The sequence below is a fragment of the Canis aureus genome, chromosome 5 (genome assembly GCF_053574225.1).
Source record: "Canis aureus isolate CA01 chromosome 5, VMU_Caureus_v.1.0, whole genome shotgun sequence".
Taxonomy (NCBI): Eukaryota; Metazoa; Chordata; class Mammalia; order Carnivora; family Canidae; genus Canis; species Canis aureus.
Window position 1 is genome coordinate 9,288,540 of NC_135615.1, and position 19,028 is coordinate 9,307,567.

General features: G+C 38.8%; 1 protein-coding gene across 1 annotated transcript in view; it reads left to right on the forward strand.

Annotated features, from left to right (window-relative positions):
- Positions 1 to 19,028, forward strand: part of C5H10orf67 (chromosome 5 C10orf67 homolog) — a 194,921-nt gene that overhangs the window by 92,686 nt on the left and 83,207 nt on the right. Inside the window, exons 6-9 of the mRNA XM_077896424.1 lie at positions 916 to 1,068; positions 7,264 to 7,396; positions 8,576 to 8,634; positions 14,531 to 14,596. Coding sequence (XP_077752550.1) covers positions 916 to 1,068; positions 7,264 to 7,396; positions 8,576 to 8,634; positions 14,531 to 14,596 — 411 coding nt within the window. The remainder of the gene's footprint in view (positions 1 to 915; positions 1,069 to 7,263; positions 7,397 to 8,575; positions 8,635 to 14,530; positions 14,597 to 19,028) is intronic.

Sequence of the window (19,028 nt, forward strand, 5' to 3'; positions counted from 1 at the left end):
CAATGCAGGCAGGGCTCAATCTCACCACTCTGAGATCACGACCTGAGTTGAAATCAGGAGTCAGACACTTAACCAACTGAGCCAAATTAATTAAATGTCAAATGAATTAAAATAGGGGCACCACCATATATGATATATGGCATCAACTAATATACAAATTCATTTCCAACCAATTTGAGAATATATTTTTTCATTTGATTTCTATTTGATTAGTGTTATCAAAAAACAGCGTATTTGATTTTTTTAAGCAAGAACATAGCCATTTTTTCATGCAGAGAAATGAATGATATGTTAGAATTATATGATTTTAGAATGGTTCTGCAGATAGACTCTTAGGATTGCTATCTTATGCCTAATGGTTCATTATCCACAGCTTTGCATAGAAAAAAAATCTTATTTTAATGCATATTCATCTGCTTTGGTCTTAGATTCCTAATTTTTCAAATGAAACATAGTCTTTCTGGATTAATGGCCTGCAAAGCTTTTCTGTGGAAAAAAGGAACAAAGTAATACTTTTCTCCTATCTCTATACCAAACCACTGGGGGAATGAGTTGCACCATTGAAGCTTACTTCTCTTTTTACATATTCAAATTTTCGCTATCTTCCTTTTCGGGAAGATTGAAGTAGGGCATTCACAACCATGATGTGAATTTACAATTAAGGTTTACTATGATTACTTGCGTGGCTGAAGCAGTTAAAATACCACATTATGCTTTGTGTTTTATAGGATAATAATGTGCTATAGTCTACGGCACTTTAGCATATCATTCAATATAAATATAGTTATTTACTGAGAATTGTGTGCAAGTTACAAAAATAAAATAACTTATAAGGCAATAGCTTAAATAAAACATGAGCTAGTTTCTGATGGTCCTCACTTAGTGTCTGATTTTTAATGCTGCTCCTCCCTCTAGCAATTCTTTGAGGTGGAAGAAGAGACTTTTGTGCAAGAATCAGCTACGATCAAAATGAGTATTTTGTTAAAAAAACTGAAGGAGAGAGAAGAGATTATTAAGGAATTAAGAGAAGAACTAGACCGATATGAAGAGTCTAGACTTCAAAGACTTGTGAGTTTCGAAGCAATGAATAATTAATCTTAATATATGTAGATAAAGTTATAACTTTCTAGAAGTTTGGGTTAAGAATAAAGGAAATACAAGTAGTCTATCTTGGGCATCTCTCCACAACACCAGCCAGTCCAACCCTTTTCTGCTCAATGGCACATTCCAGAAAACCCATAATAGTTATAAATAGGAGCAATATAATTGTTCTCAACTTTTATTTATAACAGAAATAAAAGAACCTATCTCCCACTGCAAAAATTTTCCTATTCTAGAAGAACACATAGACGTTTGTTTTAATTTTGAAGACTCGACCCTGTTTTGCTGTTTAGACAGTTTGAAAGACACAAAGCAATCTCTCCAAGTCAGAGGCTTCCATGAAGCACCATGGAATAGAAGGACCTTTAGGGAAAATTCTTGGAGGGTTTTCCCTCAGTTCTCTTTGTTTCAGGGAAAGCCAGAAGCTGGTTTATGACTTGGGCAAAGTACTGGTGGGAACAGAAATGAAAGGAGTGAGCAAGAAGAGGCTAACCTGTCAAAGAGGAGAGGCCAGAGGAATAATAGTCTTTTGAGTATCATCTGGCAGGCACTCCATACCTTGTCTTCTCATCTAGCTCAGTTTACAGAGGAGGAGGCAGATATGGGTGGTTAACTCAGCCCAGGCACACAGCTAGTAAATGGTGAAGATAGCATTCCGCTGGACCTCAGTTCAGCTGAATCTGAAGCCCACAAAAGAAGTGGAGCTCTATGCTCTATGTGAGATGTCAAGGTTGTGATTTTCAAAACTAACTAACTGATACGTATATATAGAACAGACTACATTGGGATGCTTGGGTGGCTCAGCAGTTGAGCGTCTGCCTTTTGCTCCGGGTGTGATCTTGGAGTCCTGGGATCAAGTCCCACATCGGGCTTCCCCACGGGGAGCCTGCTTCTCCCTCTGCCTATGTCTCTGCCTCTCTCTCTCTCTCTCTCTCTGTGTCTCTCATGAATCAATTAATCAATAAAATTTTAAAAATAAATAAAACAGACTATATTATTATATTATATTATAATGCACGAATATATTAATACACATGTTAATATTATATTATAATGTAAGAATGCATTAATACACATGTAAATATTATAATGTATGAATACATTAATACATATGCAAATATTGACACATGCATAGATATGCACAGAAAAGCTGTGAAAAGTTATACATCCAAATGTTAACACGAGGAAGAAACACTTCTGCTTTGCTGGTGCCTTTAAGTGCAATCTATAGTTTACCAAAGTCCCACATTAATATTCTTACTTAAAACTTCCAACTATAGAGGAGATAAGGAATTGCACTTGCATCATCCTGCAGGATTTTGTTTACTGATTGGTGAAGAAGTGTTTGCTTTGTATAATCTATAAGAATTCCTTAGGGCCTAAAAAAATAAAACCACCTGAGTATTTCCTAAGTCATGTAGTCTGAAGTGTTTGTAGCATAGATGTAATAAAATTGAATATTAATTCTTTTTACATGTTCTGATTGCTTTGGAGGAGGCACATCTAGTTTTTGTACTCACTTTACCTTAACCTTTTCCTGGGTCTAAATCTAGTCTTATTTTTTTCGGAGACAATTTAGTAGAAAAGACTAAAAAAACTAATAGGTTTGGCTGTTAATCTCACCTCAATCAAATCAAATTTTAGGGTGTTTATAGAAATTGAGACGTGGTCTCCCTGGGGACAAAGTATAGGAGAATGATCAGGTGGCTTCCTGAGCCAGAGAACATCCCACTTATACTAAGAACAGGGTGGAGCCCCCTCCTTGTGCTCACAAAGCTACCACCCATCCTCACCCTCCTTCCATCCTCCACCCCCAGGTGTCAGAACAGTTAACAGGCTAAGAACACTTAGAGATGTAAACATTACAAGATAGACCTCATATGGTAGTGTAAGGTGCTCAATTACCAAATCCGGATGGTCTCAACAAGTCCTGAGGTTTGTTCAGAGCATTCCATGGAAAGTCAAGTAGATGATCATAAGGACTCGTGTATTTCCTCATAATGATAATCTAGGATTTATATACTTACCTTTCTTCAAAGAACTCAGAGCAATTCGCAGTCAATACAACAGGCATCCTTCTCACAACCTGTCCCCAGGGAGACCACGTCACAATTTCTATAAGCACCCTAAAATTTGACAGAGGTGAAATACTCCTGATTAACTAGAAGTATACATTTCTCCCCACTCCTTAGGGCCCCAATACAACGTCTGGTGCTGGTCTCCCACCTTGATGGAGGGCAGTGTAGAGCAGCTGGGCCTGGTGTGCATTTCAGAAACATAGACATGAATGCCACAAAACCAGTCATGAGTTATATAAAACAAACCTATGGAGAATATTTTCCTTCTCAATCCTCTAAGAAGATTTCCTAAAACTCCCTGCCACTGAATGAAGTTCTGGAAGAGAGCTTTTTAAATTTGAAATTTCATCTTAGACAACTGCTCCCTCTGGTGGTATAGAAAAGCTTGCCATATCCAGCGTCTGAGCTTAGATTTGGAAAACAGAATCTGGAGGACCAATTGGAAAATTTCAAAGTGGCAGTGGAGATAAACTTGAGACAACTTGAAATAAGCAAGCTGAATAAGCAATAGGGAATCACTCTTGTTCATTCTTACTGTCAAATTACGTAAAGAGTTTATAGTTCATAAGCAGTCATAATATCTCGAATTGCTTTTGAGAAAAATTTGACAAGAATGTGATCACAAAGGAAAACTTTAATAAACAGCTAGCCCAAGTCATATTTATAACAAAATGGAAATCAGGAAAGGGGGCTCTTGGAGTTACAGAAGCCTTGTCTCTCCAGGATTGACGTCGAATATTCCTCTGAGCAACGTCATTCAAGGACTGAGCATCTTTTCCAGTTTCGTTCTGCAGGAAACCATTGAGACTTAACTGCATGCCACTGTAGTTATCAGGACGTCGTGCTGTCCCCTGATAAATCCCCCTGAAGACTGATTGCTACGGGACCTGTCAGAGCGCGTGCACATGTATGTGGGTGTATGCTCGCACACATGCATGTGTTTTTAACTGCAGTGGGAGTTGTCGTTTTGAAAAGACTTCATTTTTTTCTTACCCTAACAAAATGAGCTGTGCAACTGTCACCCCCCACTCCCCACCCCCAGAAGTGAACATGACTGCTTGTTGCTGACAGCTCTGAAACAGAGCTGTCATTCAAAAGTGGCAGCTCTGCAGGGCTGCTCTGCCCCAGTGTGCCACTTTCCTGGCTGTCACTCACTGGGAAAGCACCTGCTCTTCTCCATGACTATCATGCAACATGGGCATGCATCAGAACCCCACTGCACGCCCCCCTCCGCCCCCCCCGGCATCAAATTGAGATGTCCGAGTACTGTACGGGGAGCCTGCAGAATTGAGACGCCAATATTGCAGAAGGGAGACTGCTGAGAGGCACATGCAGGTCTCTAAATGTACTCCTCAGACTTTATTGTGCATATGGATCCCCCGCAGCTTTTGTTAAGATCCGGATTCTGACAGGAGGCCTGGGCTGGGGCCCGTGATTTTGTCTTTCCCATAAGCTCCTGGGTGATGCTGAGGCTCCTGGTCTGGGGACCACACTTTGAGTAGTGAGGTTCTACAGTACACCAGTCTTCAAAAATGATGCTTTCAAGATCTGTTTAGGATTCTACCGGAGAAAGCGTCTCTGCACACCTTGCAAATGTTCACCAGAGAAACAGTACACGAGCCACCCCATGACGTCCTCGTTTTCACAACATGATAGAAACACTTGACACTGGCGAGTTCCTTTATAAACTTAAAATCCCAGATTGATCGTGGATCACACACAACCTGTCCGCGACTACAATGCGGCTTTAAATAGCCACATCTAGCAAACCACCTTTTAATGATCTCTGTCCTTCTTAACCTCGGTTTTATTAACACAGTTTATTTTAAAGAAGCCTCATGGTTTACATAAGCCAAAACTCGTAGTGTGGGCAGATGGTAGGAGGAACACCACCACAAAACCTGCCACTCAGAGTGTAACAGATGACCGTGGCAGCCCAGAACTATCCCTTTGTTCATTTTGCTAATGAGTGTCCTCATTGCTGTGGGAGTCTGAATAGTTAATTACGTGCAGTTCCTGCAGCTGACAGATGGTGGGGACAGAGGTAAAGATTAACTCACAAGAACAGGGGCTGTGGATGGGTAGGAAGAAGAGAAACCCTCCAGTCCAATGTGCTTTCCTTGTTTCTTGATTGTATACAAGAGTTTTAGGAAATGCACTTAGGTATTAGCTGTTACCACTTACACATTTTACACTTGGTGTGATTAATTCAAATAGTTCTTGTTTAGTAGATGATAACGAGTGCTCATGTTATCCACTGTGAGTTTTCACGTTCTGCTAGTTACAAAATGTGTGCTTAAGCCTTTGGAGACAAATGTTTGTTTGTTTGCTTGCTTGCTTGCTTGCTTGTTGGCCTGTTGGCTTGTTTGTTTAAAAATCCCTTTTTAGTCTATAAGTACATTCTGTGATGATTCCAAATGGAGCCATGGTGAGACTAGAAGTTAATGCCTGGGATTCTTCCTTTATTAAAACAGTGTTGTTTATTAACTCTTATCAACTCATTAGTTAAGAATGAGTTGTACTCAAATAATTTAAATGAAATGGTGGCTCACAATCATGAAGATTTGTATTGGGTTTAGTGCAAAACTTAAGACTATTTTAAAAATTCCCTCTGATATAACTGACTTCATTAGTATGTGGCTTCTTGTTGAAAGTACTGGGTTTATTAAATGCACTGCCAAACTTGTAGCCACTTATTTTTCTTTTGAGCCCTTATGGTCACAGAGTAAAACATTTTAATAATTTGCTTTTGGATATCTCTAAAGTTAAATAAAAACATGACTCGAAAAGGAACCCAGTATATTGGGAAGAAAGATTTTGTTTTTGAGGGAAGATTTCATTCTTGTGTATTAGCCATCATGACATTGCTGCAGAAAGAATATGTTATCATTCACCTGAAGATTAAAATTCAAAAGTATTCCTGTTATCCATATGAATTTTGGAGCAAGGCATATAGAACCTTCTGTCTCTTTTAACATAATAATATGATGACTCGTAAGCCTACTTCTTAATATTTTGAGATTGCATAATCATTTAATATTTTACCCTCATGAAGTAAAAAGTTCTTCCCCAGCTTCGCCCAGTCCATTACATCTTAATTTTTTTTTTAGTGTGTGGCAGTAAAATCTGGACAGCCATAAGTGAGTATATTCAGATGTTTTTCAAAAGCTTTGAAACAGACAAGAAGAAGAAGAAGAAAGGAAGAGTAGCTGTCCCAATAAGCTTCTATTGCGTAAGAAAAAGCCTCTCCCATAATGGACATGGCAAGATTTAAACAAAAGACGCACATAATAAAAATGTAAATGAGTTTGCTTTACTAAAACTATAACTTTAAAGTCTTTTGTTGTAAGTTATCCTGAAACCTTCTTACAAGGTAATCGCTGTTTGCATAGAGATTTAAACCGAAGTCTTCAATAGCATTAAACGCCTGCACAGTCCCCAGTGTGACAGGCATGCAAAGCCATGTTAATGTTCAGAATATGAATTGCCTCTGGGTGGCTCCTCCACCAAGCAGAAAACCAACTGTGTGGATATCCGTGTGCCTGATGGACTCCATGCGGCTCCCAGCCTGAAAACGTCACCGTTTTGACATGTGATGTGCTCCTCATGACACTGGCAGCACTGACACTGGGAAATGCCACAAAGGCAACAAGCCCCCCCTCCTTAGCCATGCACTTTGCCACCCCCTGGCGCTGCCCGTCCTGGTCTCCCCGGCCTGCCTAGTTACAGGCGGACAGCACTTCAGACACACACAGAGGGAAGTGTGGGTGGAGGGGCCCCAGCTGCCTCCCCGACACAGCCTCCATAATGAATTGACCTGAATGATGAGGGCACACAAACAGTATGATATGCATTATTCCTGTCAATAAAATGTCCCCATGTGCTGTGGTCTTTGTACAGAATGTACTGCAGCCTTTCTTCCAGCAAGCTCTATTTAATCTCCTTCCTTTTTACTATTCATATTATAAGTGTGTAATAGAATTCAGAAAATTATATGATAGCCCTTCTGTATCTGTATTGTCTTGTGTTGCATATTTAAATCCTTGGCTCTCTGCTTAGAAAGACGGAATTCCCCATCTTTCAGGACGCTTTTGCCAGAGAGACGACCCTAGAGAAGGAAAATTTGGAGTACAAAGTGGCAAACGAGAGACTGCTTCAAATCATTTCAGAACTGGAGGAAGCAATCCGACTCAACCTAAAGGAAAATTCAGTATTAGGTAACATTTTACGGTCATCTTTGAGAAAAACCTATGCATCGGGCGCTTCATAAAATCCTTAGCGGTGTTTGTCTTTACCAAAGATACGTTTTTTGCTTGGTTATGTACATTTATAAGATCAGCTTGCTAGCCAACTTTGACTTTCATTTAAGACAGCATTCCTTGCCTGGGAAAGAGAGTTTATTTGTGGTTATATTCTTGAGCCCATGCCATTCTAACTCAAGCTGGTGTTTTCCCCCCCAAGACAAGCATTGACCTTTGAAAAATGTGCTAAGCAGTGCTCCATTTCACTTAGAAATGTTATAAACAGATAGAAACTTTTGCTGACTTCTGTTGCATGTGCTGGTTTGATTATCTAAAATTTATAACCTTTAAATACTTAAGCACACATATCGGGGACTGCTTTGTGGAGAGTTAGCCCTTCAGAAAAATATGCCACTACTTACTACCACGGAATTATCTTCAATTTTGGATATAATCCTATAATATACATTTTCATGTGTATACTTTATAACCCTTCCCAGTTTTACATACCATATAAATGGTAAAAGTCACACTGAAATCACCAAAGTAAAAAAAAGAAAAGAAAAGAAATCACCAAAGTTAGAGTGCTCTAAAGCATCTTTTCACTTACTGTTGTTATCTTTATATTTCTGGGAATTATATAATGTTCCCCTTAACCTGCATTTATGAAAAGCAATGAACAAATGATTAAAAAAAACTTATAGCAAAATATCAATAAAATCAGATATATTACAGTCTCTCTTGAATATAAATTATACCATGCCAGTGTAGTTTCATTTCCCTCCTAGAGTGGTGTAATAATGCTTTTTCCAGTTTTCGTAGCTCTTACTGAGTCATCAAGTGCCACCTGCTAAAGCATTTTGTATCCGCTGTAACTAACAGCAAAAATGTCCATTGCTAGTATTGATGAAAAGCTTTCAGCCCTCAGCCACACTTGGATCTTGAACTTAGTTCTTAATCCCTATCTGACCAGCCGTCTGAACAGCAGGAAGAAGGCTGTGAATGTCAAGGGCAGTTGTGAAGGTCACAGTCCTGCTAGGACTTGCGTCCACCATGCCTGCCAGCAGTGTACAGCCTGCCCTGAAGCAGGGAGTTTGAATACAGGGCCGTAAGCTTGTAATTTCATGGTTGGCCTCTCTCTCCTTTTGTTTACAGAAGATGAAATTATAAATCTGAAAGAGACGGCAGAAAAGAATCATAAAACCATTCAAAAGGTACTGTAACTTTATACATTGACGAATGACTCTTTTACACTGAAATATCAGCAGAACTGATGGAATAACGGTGGGTCCCGATCGTCTTGGGGTATAGGGGAAAGTCCATTTCCATATTTAATCTCTCCCGCGATTTGGGTAGGCTCTTTGACAGTAAATAAGGATTTCATTCCTGAAAATGAATTAATGTACAGATACTTCTTTTACTTGGGATAACTGAGTGTCTGCCTCGTTGACCGTAAGGAACTGAAGTTCGATGGCACAGGAGGTCCGGAGATGTGCTTGTGGAAAAATCCTGTTATTAAGAATGAACATTCTTTTTTTCAGCCCACATGTAGCTTCATGTTCATTTTTCTGTTTGTGCACGAGCTGGGCTACGTTATGTGGGAAATCTCTACTTAGGACAGGAATTCTTTTCGTATCAGCAAGGCCAAGATCACGTAGTGCATCTGGGCCAGTGGGACCACAGCACTTATGCCCCCCACACAGGTCGGGCACCCCTGCTTCGGGCTTCCTTAGCTCCCTTTACTGTACCATCATAGCCATCAACATATTTTCAGTGATAATCAATCTTCCCTGCTGTACTGCAAGCCTCACGAGAGCAGAGACGCTATCATCTCTGTTTCTGGTATATTCCCAGCACTGAGCACAGAGCCTGGCACACTGACCAATGCTCTTTGAGTGATTCATAGAATGAGAATGTGTTTAGAGTTCCTGAGATTTACAGGTGAAAATGTGTATTTGCATCTCTGAATTATTCCAAATAAACATAAATACTTTCCACTAACTGAATCGAGTGTCAGTTTTAAAATTAAAAAAAATGCTTTTAAGGTTTTTTTTTTAAATTTATTCAGAGAGACACAGAGAGACAGGCAGAGACATAGGCACAGGGAGAAGCAGGCTCCCTGTGGAGAGCCCGATGTGGGACTCGATCATGACCTGAGCCAAAGGCAGACATTCAACCACTGAGCCACCCAGGTGCCCCTTAAAATGAAAAGTAATTTAAAAACTGGGTAACAGTCAGTTTTAATTAAACATGCCATCCCTCAGTCACACAAGCCCCGTTTCCAGAGCCCAACCGACAGCCACCTGTGCGTCATTTGAGGTCCAAATTTCAGCCCCATTTTACAGTTCAGAGTATTCTTAGGTTTTCGGTAAAATTAACTCTTAAGAACTAATTTTTAGAGAATTGGTTACATAAAGGGTCAGAGTTGGGAGACGTTTTCTCTGATAAGCAAAATCATCATGGATTTGCAGAGCAAGTTCATATTCTTGTGCTTCATTCTATTTGCAGTGGTAACAGCACAAGTCCTATCCTTACAGAGAAAACCAGAGTCTGTGGACATTATCTGTTTCACCTTCTTGGCATCAATGTCTAGGTTGAAAATGAAGTCGCAGCTTCCTAGTCTCAACCTCTAAGGAATTATCACAGTTTAAGTGTTTCTAAAACTGTTCGATCTATCCAGTCACTTGTAGGGATGAGTCGTGTAAGCTTACTCTTCTCTGGAAAGAGCACAAGAAATTAGAGCAAAAAATCTGACCACTAAGCCGCCGATTAGAAAGAAACATGCCCCTTCGAATGACCAGTCAAGATCTGTGTGAGCTTAAATATTTCAGTTAAGTGTTTCCTCAGCTGCCTTAGGTCTGCACTGCCCGGTGGTAGCCCCCTGTGGCTGGCTGAACACATGAATTGTGTCTAGTGCAACTGAGGAACTCAATTTTTAATTATATTTAATTTTAATTTTTAAAATTTAAATGTAAAAACTGATACTTGTTTCAGTTTATTGGAAAACCTTTGTGTATATTTTAAATAACTTGGTATGTGAATCTACTTGCTGCTCTGTAATTCTTATGCAGTCTAAATACAGATAAAGTATTTCCAATGAAATTTCAGTCCCCAAATTGAGATGTGCTTCAAAGACTTAGCTTAAGTGAAATATCTCAGCAATGATTTTTAAGATTAATTATTACACATTGAGATGATAACATTTTGAATGTATATTTGGATAAACAAAATATATTATTAAAATTAATTTCACCTGTTTCTTTTACCTTTTTTAGCAAGACTACTCTAAAATTCAAAATTATATATAACTTATACCATGTTTTTTTTTAAGACCTTATTTATTTATTCATGAGAGACAGAGAGAGAGAGAGAGGCAGAGACACAGGCAGAGGGAGAAGCAGGCTCCATGCAGGGAGCCTGAAGTGGGACTCGATCCCGGGGCTCCAGGATCATGCCCTGGGCTGAAGGCAGGCGCCAAACCGCTGAGCCACCCAGGGATCCCCTTATACCGTGTTTTTAATTCACAGCTCTCTTTAGCAAATATAGCAGATCCCTAGTCCGTTTGATCATTTAAAAAATCCTTTCTCTTTTCTTTTTTTCTTTATATGTCCTGGACCTCCACGGACACATTGAAAATAGGTACAGTTTGGTATTGAACAGAAGGAACCCAGAACCTTGGGTTCCTCTTCCATTTCTGCCACTGTAGTCCCTTGGGCCAGTGCCTTCTCCCTCTTTCTGTCTTTCACAGGCTTAACTATGAGGATATATTGGGATAATGGGAGTCAAAGTGCTTTGTCAACTGGAAAGCACATTAGGACTTGTTGAGCAAATGAGAGCTGATATTTACTGGTTTGGTTTCCAATATCCTCCACTATATCAGTTAATTCAGTGATGTTTACTAGATGCCTTTTAGTGCCAAGCAGTGTGCTAGTGCTGAGATACAAAAATTACAGACAGACAGATATACACACACATACATACACACATGCACACACACGCATGGCCTGCTGTGGAGCAGATTAAGTCTAGGACAAGAGACAAAAACCCTTGGGCTGTGTGATGTGGACTGTAATAGAAGTATGTACATAGAGAAGAGATGTCTAGCTTTACCTGAAAGGATGCACAAACAATTCCTTCTGCACACTTTTACTCTGTCACTTAGCTTACCTAGCCTCACCTTAACTCCTTTTTATCCAAAGAGGATCCTTCTTCTTTGCCCTGACTCATCTCCTCCTTCCTCCTCTTCTGGAACTTTCTTCATCACCTCTTTCTCTCTAATGCCTTTAAAAATTTCACAGTAGCCTACAGATATAGTGAAACCATTGTCTTGGTGGTATCCATTGACTCTAATCACCCATTGCCATTTACTATATTCCAAATGTTATTTAAAATAAATCTGTGCTTACCAAACCCCTTTTCGCTCCCCCGATGCTAGTTTTTCTTGTGTATAAGGTCACAGTGAGATTCCTATTGCCTTCAATCCTTTTTTTTTTAAAGATTTTATTTATTCATGAGAGACACACAGAGAGAGGGTAGGCAGAGGGAGAAGCAGGCTCCTGGCGAGGAGCCCAATGCGGGACTCAATCCCAGGACCCCGGGATCACGACGTGAGCCAAGGGCAGATGCTCAACCACTGAGATACTCAGGCATCCTGCCTTCAATTCTTTTTAGGTTTTTTCCTTCCTGAATTTTCTGCTGTATATGGAAGGACTGCCTGCCGTATCATAGAGTCTTCTACAGCAATGCTCACTTCTGATTCTTCACGTGGTTCTTCATTCCTTCCAAGCAATATCTGTCAATTCTCTGTGACTTCTCTGCTCAATTTTTCCACTTGAATGCTATTCTTGGGAATTCTATTTATCCTTGATCTTCCTTCTTTTCTCTCTAGTTGACCTCAGCCTCTCCCATAACTGGCACACTTGTTTACCAGTGACTTCCAAACTTCCTTTCCTGCTTTATGATTTCTCTGAACACCACGTCTATAGTTTCAATTCTGTTCTCATCCTTAATTTCAATGTCACATGCTCTTTGACAGCCTCATCCATTTCCTATGGTAATTAGAAGCTCCTTCTGTGGCCCTGTATACCTGGGACTATTTGCTCTCTTAAGGTCAGAAACTGTCTTGTTTATCTCTAAATTCTTAGTCATCAGCCCTTAAAAACATTTGCTGAAAAAATGTGCTACCTATTCATCAAATCACTGTCAAAACTTGACCTTATTACCCCTTGAATCTGGACTCTGCTGTGTTTCCCCACTTAAATGAATGACGTTGCCATCGATCCCTAAGAACAGATGAGAAATCCAGGGTCATTCTCTACTCTCTCCTTTATGCCTCGTATCTATTTGGTCGCCCAATCTGTAGGTTTTCCTTCCACAGTGTATTTCAAATCCCCCTTCTCTGTCACAACATTGCTACAGACTTGGTTGGGGCTGTCATCATTTCCATAGATTCTTTTTTTTTTTTTTTTAATTTCCATAGATTCTAACTTCATTTTCCTGTTTCTACCCTCATCCCTTTTCTTTTTTTTTCTTTTTTTTTAATTTTTTTTTTATTTTTATTTATTTGTGATAGTCACAGAGAGAGAGAGAGAATGAGGCAGAGACACAGGCAGAGGGAGAAGCAGGCTCCATGCACCGGGAGCCCAACGTGGGATTCGATCCCGGGTCTCCAGGATCGCACCCTGGGCCAAAGGCAGGCGCCAAACCGCTGCGCCACCCAGGGATCCCCCTCATCCCTTTTCAAATCAAGCTTCCACACTCTGCTGTAGTGTGTCATACCCTAATTGCACGTGCTAAAACCTTCAATGGTTTCCCATTGTCTACAGTATAAAATCAGACCACCTAAAAATACACCGGGGGATTTTCATATGCCAGGAACAGTTAAATTCTCTCTGAAAGAATTCTTTAAAATAGATTTTACTATCTTAATTTTACAGAGAAGAAAACTAAGGCTTGAAGCCGACTTAGTTTACCCACACAGCTAATAAGGAGCAGAGCTTCGATTTGAACACACTTATGTTCCTCATTGTATCATCCTGCCTTCCACCCCTGATTGTGGAGAGTGAGGCCTCTCATATTGTCACCCGACCCTCCTCCTTTCCTTTCCTGCCACTGCTGTCTCTCTCCATCCTGGGGTTCCATAGCATCAAGCCCTCCCCAATTCCTCCATGACTTCATACTCCCCTCCAGTTGTTGTGCTATTTTGTTTGCTGTTTCCACTGCCTTTTTCCTTCTCCAACTGGTTGCATTCCCAGTAGCCCTCAAGACCATTGTCAAAATGTACTTCTCCTATTATATCTTATTATAACTATGGTTGCCGGAATTTGTGGCTCTTTATGCTTTTTGGCCACCTGAAAATTTGATTTATTAACATATTTTCTAATGTATTACAGTCATTTTTTCACATTGCTCTCCTACCAGACCTAGATGCTTCAGAGGAAGGGATCTGTTCTACTTCACTTCTGTACCTCTCTAGACTAACAAAATGCCTGGCATCTAAAAGGTGTTCCACACATGTGTATTAAATCATGAATGTACGGACTAATTGAATGGATGTCAAAACCAAGGTTTGAATTTTATCAGTGTATATAACACTGATTATTATTATATATAATACATGAATGGCAAGTAATCATTGAAGATACCAAGGCAAGTCATAGGAGTACAGGGGCTATGCAGTGTATGCTTTTTGATGATTGTTTTCAGTTGGCATAGAGTTTGATGTGCATAGAAATACAACACAAAAATCTAAAATAAATGAATGGGTCTTATAAAGAGGAAAGCAAAAGTGCTCTTCTTGATACACTATACTTGCTTTATTATATATCAACATCACATTTTGTTGGTATAGGGTGAGGAAGATTGTCAATAAATTGGCATTTCCTGTGTATATCTTGCTTGTTGTTCTAGAAAAATACAGTAATATATAATGTATTACTGTTACATGATAATCTACAGATATTTAAATTTTTAAAATCATATTAGGATCTGCTTTTCTCATGTTTAAAATCAAAATATGTGTTGTTCTATTCTACTGAGGAGAAATTTTAGGTATTCTTTTAGGTATTCTGTTCTTTTCTTTAATCAAAATATAATATTCTTCTCTTTTAGCTAATGGATGGTAGAGACAGATTACTATGTGAGCTTGATTATGAAAAATCATTAGTTCAAGAAATGGTAAGGTGATTTATGTTATTTCCTAATAAATTTGAAATCAGGAATTCAATTGAATCATGAATTCTTTATAAACTTTATTTGTAACCATTTTATTGTGAACTATTTCACACTTTGTCAATAATCTAAATACATACAAAATTATTAACTTTTTTTAACTGAAGTATAGTTGACACACAATGTTATAATAGTTTTAAGTGTACAGACAATTCTATACATTAATCTATGTTCAATACAATTTTAAGTGTGGTCACCATACAACATCCTTATAATATTATTGACTATATTCCCCATGCTGTGCTTTGCAACCCCATGACTTACTTATTTTACAACTAAAAGTTTGTACTTCTTAATCCTTTTCAGCTATTTCTATAAACATTTTTAAAAGATCCTTTTAAGAAAACAGTTTGATTAGTACTGACACAAATGTAATAAGCTGCTATGTAGATGAGTCTTACATAAGAAATAGTGTTACAATTTAAAGCAGTGCACAAAGTTTTTGAGTTTTATGGAGATTAAAAAAAAACAAATATGAGAGCCCAATATTTTGAAGGATTTGCTATTTTTAGTTACAAATTGCCATAAGTGACAACAAAAAAAGAGCCCAGCTAGATATTTTGGCATTCTGTGTTAGTCTCATAAGAAAACACTGCCTTTTTATGTTCTTTTAGAGAACTTTCCAGACGGCTGCTCTTTTATTTTATCTGTGGACTACCCACCCCCGAGGCCCCGCCACCCCACCCCCCCGCCCAGCTTATGGTGTTGTACTTTGGCTTTCAACTGGTCACCACTAGTATGTCTTTGTTATAGTAAACTGACTGTGTTTATTATAATCAAAAATAAAACACAGCTTGACTTGCGTTCTAAATGTGCTTGAAAAGAATATGATACTGTTTAGAAGAGAAAAGGTTGTTCATAGGAAGTCAACACCACTTCAGATATTGAAACATTCCCTTTTTTACAGCTTGTCACACTTTGTGCCAAGTCATGACCGTTTCCCTAACTCTGTTTTGTTACTCTCGGCACCATGTGTTTTGGGTTTCTTGTCATAGAAATTAATGCAAAACAATGCTCTGAGACTACAATAAAGCCTTCTATGAAACCAACTTGGGAATTCAGGCAAGGAAAAAATTATGGTTAGCTAGTCACAGAAGACATGTGCTAACAAATAACATTATTTTGAATCCCTCACTTTTGGGTACCTGGCCTGTAAAAATCGTCTCCATTATTTGAGTCTATTCGGTCAATTTCTTCTGCCTCCCCCACCCCTTCTGTCATTCCTCCAATGTCTTGGAGTTGCTTCTGAAAACAAACTAAATGTGCACATTGTCATTAAAATTGAAAGTGCTTTTATAGACCGGGAACCAAATGTTATATTGTCAGTTGGTTAGTGGCATTGGGGAAGAAATGAAACTACTTGGTCAGCGAGTTTGTGCTGATACTATGAACTGAACCCATAGTTTTACTTTGCCTCTTTATTTAAACCCTAAGCAGTTAACCGGTGCTATTATATTGCCCACGGGGGAACCAATCACATTTTATTGTGTTGTGTAGAAGTTTGTTTAGTGCTGCACTTGTTGCCAGGCAGCAAGATCTTGCATCACAAACCCGGTCCAGCACAAGAGGCTTGGCATGCTCAGAACTAGTTTGGGGGCTCATGTTCTCAGAAGAGGGAGTCTGCTTAAGGTTCTTCTTCTTCCATGGCATACCTTTGGGCCCAGCAAAGTCTCTGTTTGGTGCCTTCTCCCTCCCACCAAGACATTCTGTTACCAACTTGGTGGGAGGCTGGCTTCATGGCTGTCGGGCTTCCTTTGTTTCTTGCCACAGTATTTTTTTTTCCAGAAATGACGATTTCTGGATTGATGATTGCACCTAGATGAAGAAGTGGGTGATGGTGGAGTCGATGCAGAGTCATTTTGTAGAAATCTAAAAAACTTTCTCACTGAACGGTTTTTGTTCCATGCTTATTTCTGTTTTCCAGTGCAGTCTGTGTTCTGGCCTCTCAAGAACCTAGTCTAAAAAGCCAAAGAGCAGGGCACCTGGGTTGCTCAGTGGTTGAGCATTTGTCTTCAGCTCAGATCCTGATCCCGGGGTCCTGGGATCAAATCTCTCATTGGGCTCCCCATGGGCAGCCTGCTTCTCCCTCTGCCTCTGTCTCTCCCTCTCTCTCTGTGTGTCTCTCATGAATAAATAAATAAAATCTTAAAAAAAAAAAGAAAAGTCAAAGAGCTGCACATAAAAAAGGCACTATCAATAAGTGTGGGTAAACAATGACACATGGAGTGTGGGTATCCTTAGACTGGCTTGAGGGGAAGGGTGTAAAATAACTTTGTGTCTTCCCATGATTCCTGTGCATAGTGGTGTTGATTTATCTTTTTTAAAAAATTGAGATATAATTGCCATATTACATTGTATTCATGTTAGGTGTACAACAAAATGATTTGATATATGTGAATATTGTAAAGTGATCAGTACGGTAAATCTCGTTAACATCCATCACCACACACAGTTAGATTTTTTGTTTTCTTGTGACAACAACTTGTAGGATTTGCTCTCCTAGAAATTTTCAGATATATAATACAGTATCGTTAGCTATAGTCACCATATATATTGTGTTCCTAGGACATTTATTATAGGTAGATATTTGCCTGTTGGTATCACCTTCACCCATTTTGCCAACCTCACTCCACTCCCTGCTTCTGGCAATCACCTATCTGTTTCTCTAAGTTCAGTTTTTAGATGTGGATATAAATAATCATTCAGTATCTTCCTCTGACTGATTTCTTTCTTTTTTTTTTTTTTTTTAATTTTTTTTTTGACTGATTTCATTTAGTATAATGCTCTCAAGGCCCATCCACATTGTTGCAAATGGTAGGATTTCCTTCTTTTTATGGCTGAATAGTATTCCATTATATATATATATAATTAGTATTATATATTAGTATTAGTACTATATAATATATTAGTATTCCTAATACTTCCTTTTTTTTTTCCTAATACTTCCTATTCAGTGATCTGTAGGATACTGCATTATAATTATATAATTATATAATATAATATATATAATTATATTATATAATTAGTATTATATATATCATATATATAATTAGTATTATATATTAGTATTAGTACTATATAATATATTAGTATTCCTATATATATAGTATTCCTATATATATAGTATTCATATATATATATATATTCATGCCACATTTTCTTTTTTTTTTAATTTTTATTTATTTATGATAGTCACACAGAGAGAGAGAGAGAGAGAGGCAGAGACATAGGCAGAGGGAGAAGCAGGCTCCATGCACCGGGAGCCCGACGTGGGATTCGATCCCGGGTCTCCAGGATCGCGTCCTGGGCCAAAGACAGGCGCCAGACTGCTGCGCCACCCAAGGATCCCCATGCCACATTTTCTTTATCTGTTAATGGATAGTTAGGTTGTTTCCATGTGTTGGCTATTGTGAATTATGTTATTATGTTGCAGTGACCATGGGAGTGCAGATATCTTTTCGAGATAGTGATTTTCCTTCCTTCAGATATGTACTCAGAAGTAGAATTGCTGGGTCATATGGTAATTCTATTTTTAATCTTTTTGAGGAAACTCCATACTGTTTTCCATAATGGCTGAACCAATTTACATTCCTACCAGTAGGGCACAAGTATTTCCTTTTCTCCACATTTTTGCCAACACTTGTTATCTTTAGTGATAGCCATTCTATCAAGTATGAGGGGATATCTCATTAACAATTTTGGTTTGCATTTCCCTGATGACTAATGATGTTGAATACCTTTACATGTACCTGTTGGCCATTTGAGTATCTTCTTTAGAAAATGTCTACTTAGATCATCTGGACATTTTTTAAAGGATTTTATTTATTTATTTAAGAGACAGAGGGGGAGAGCATGCACACACATGTGTACACATGTGCATGAGTGCAGGAAGAGGCAGAGGGGGAGGGAGAGGAAGAAGCAGACTCTAGGCTGAGCCTGGGAGTTGGAGGCAGGGCTCGAACCCATGACCTCAACAACATGACCTGAGCTGAAACTAGGAGTCAGACACTCAATTGAGCCACCCAGGGCCTCAATCATCTGCCCATTTTTAATTGGTTTATTTGGGTGTTGTTGTTGTTGTTGTTATGGAGTTGTATGAGATCTATGCATATTTTGGATATTAATCCCTTCTCAGATATATGATTTCCTAATATTTTCTACCATTCCACAAGTTGCCTTTTTTGTTTTGATTGTTTTGCTGTGCAGAAGCTCTTTAATATGAAGTGGTCTCTCACTTGTTTATTTTTTATTTTGTTACTTGTGCATTAGGTGTCATATCCAAAAAATCATTGCTGAGACCTATCCCAAGAAGCTTTTCCCCTATGTTTTCTTCTAAGAGTTTTATGGCTTTAGGCCTTACATTTATGTCTGTAATTTA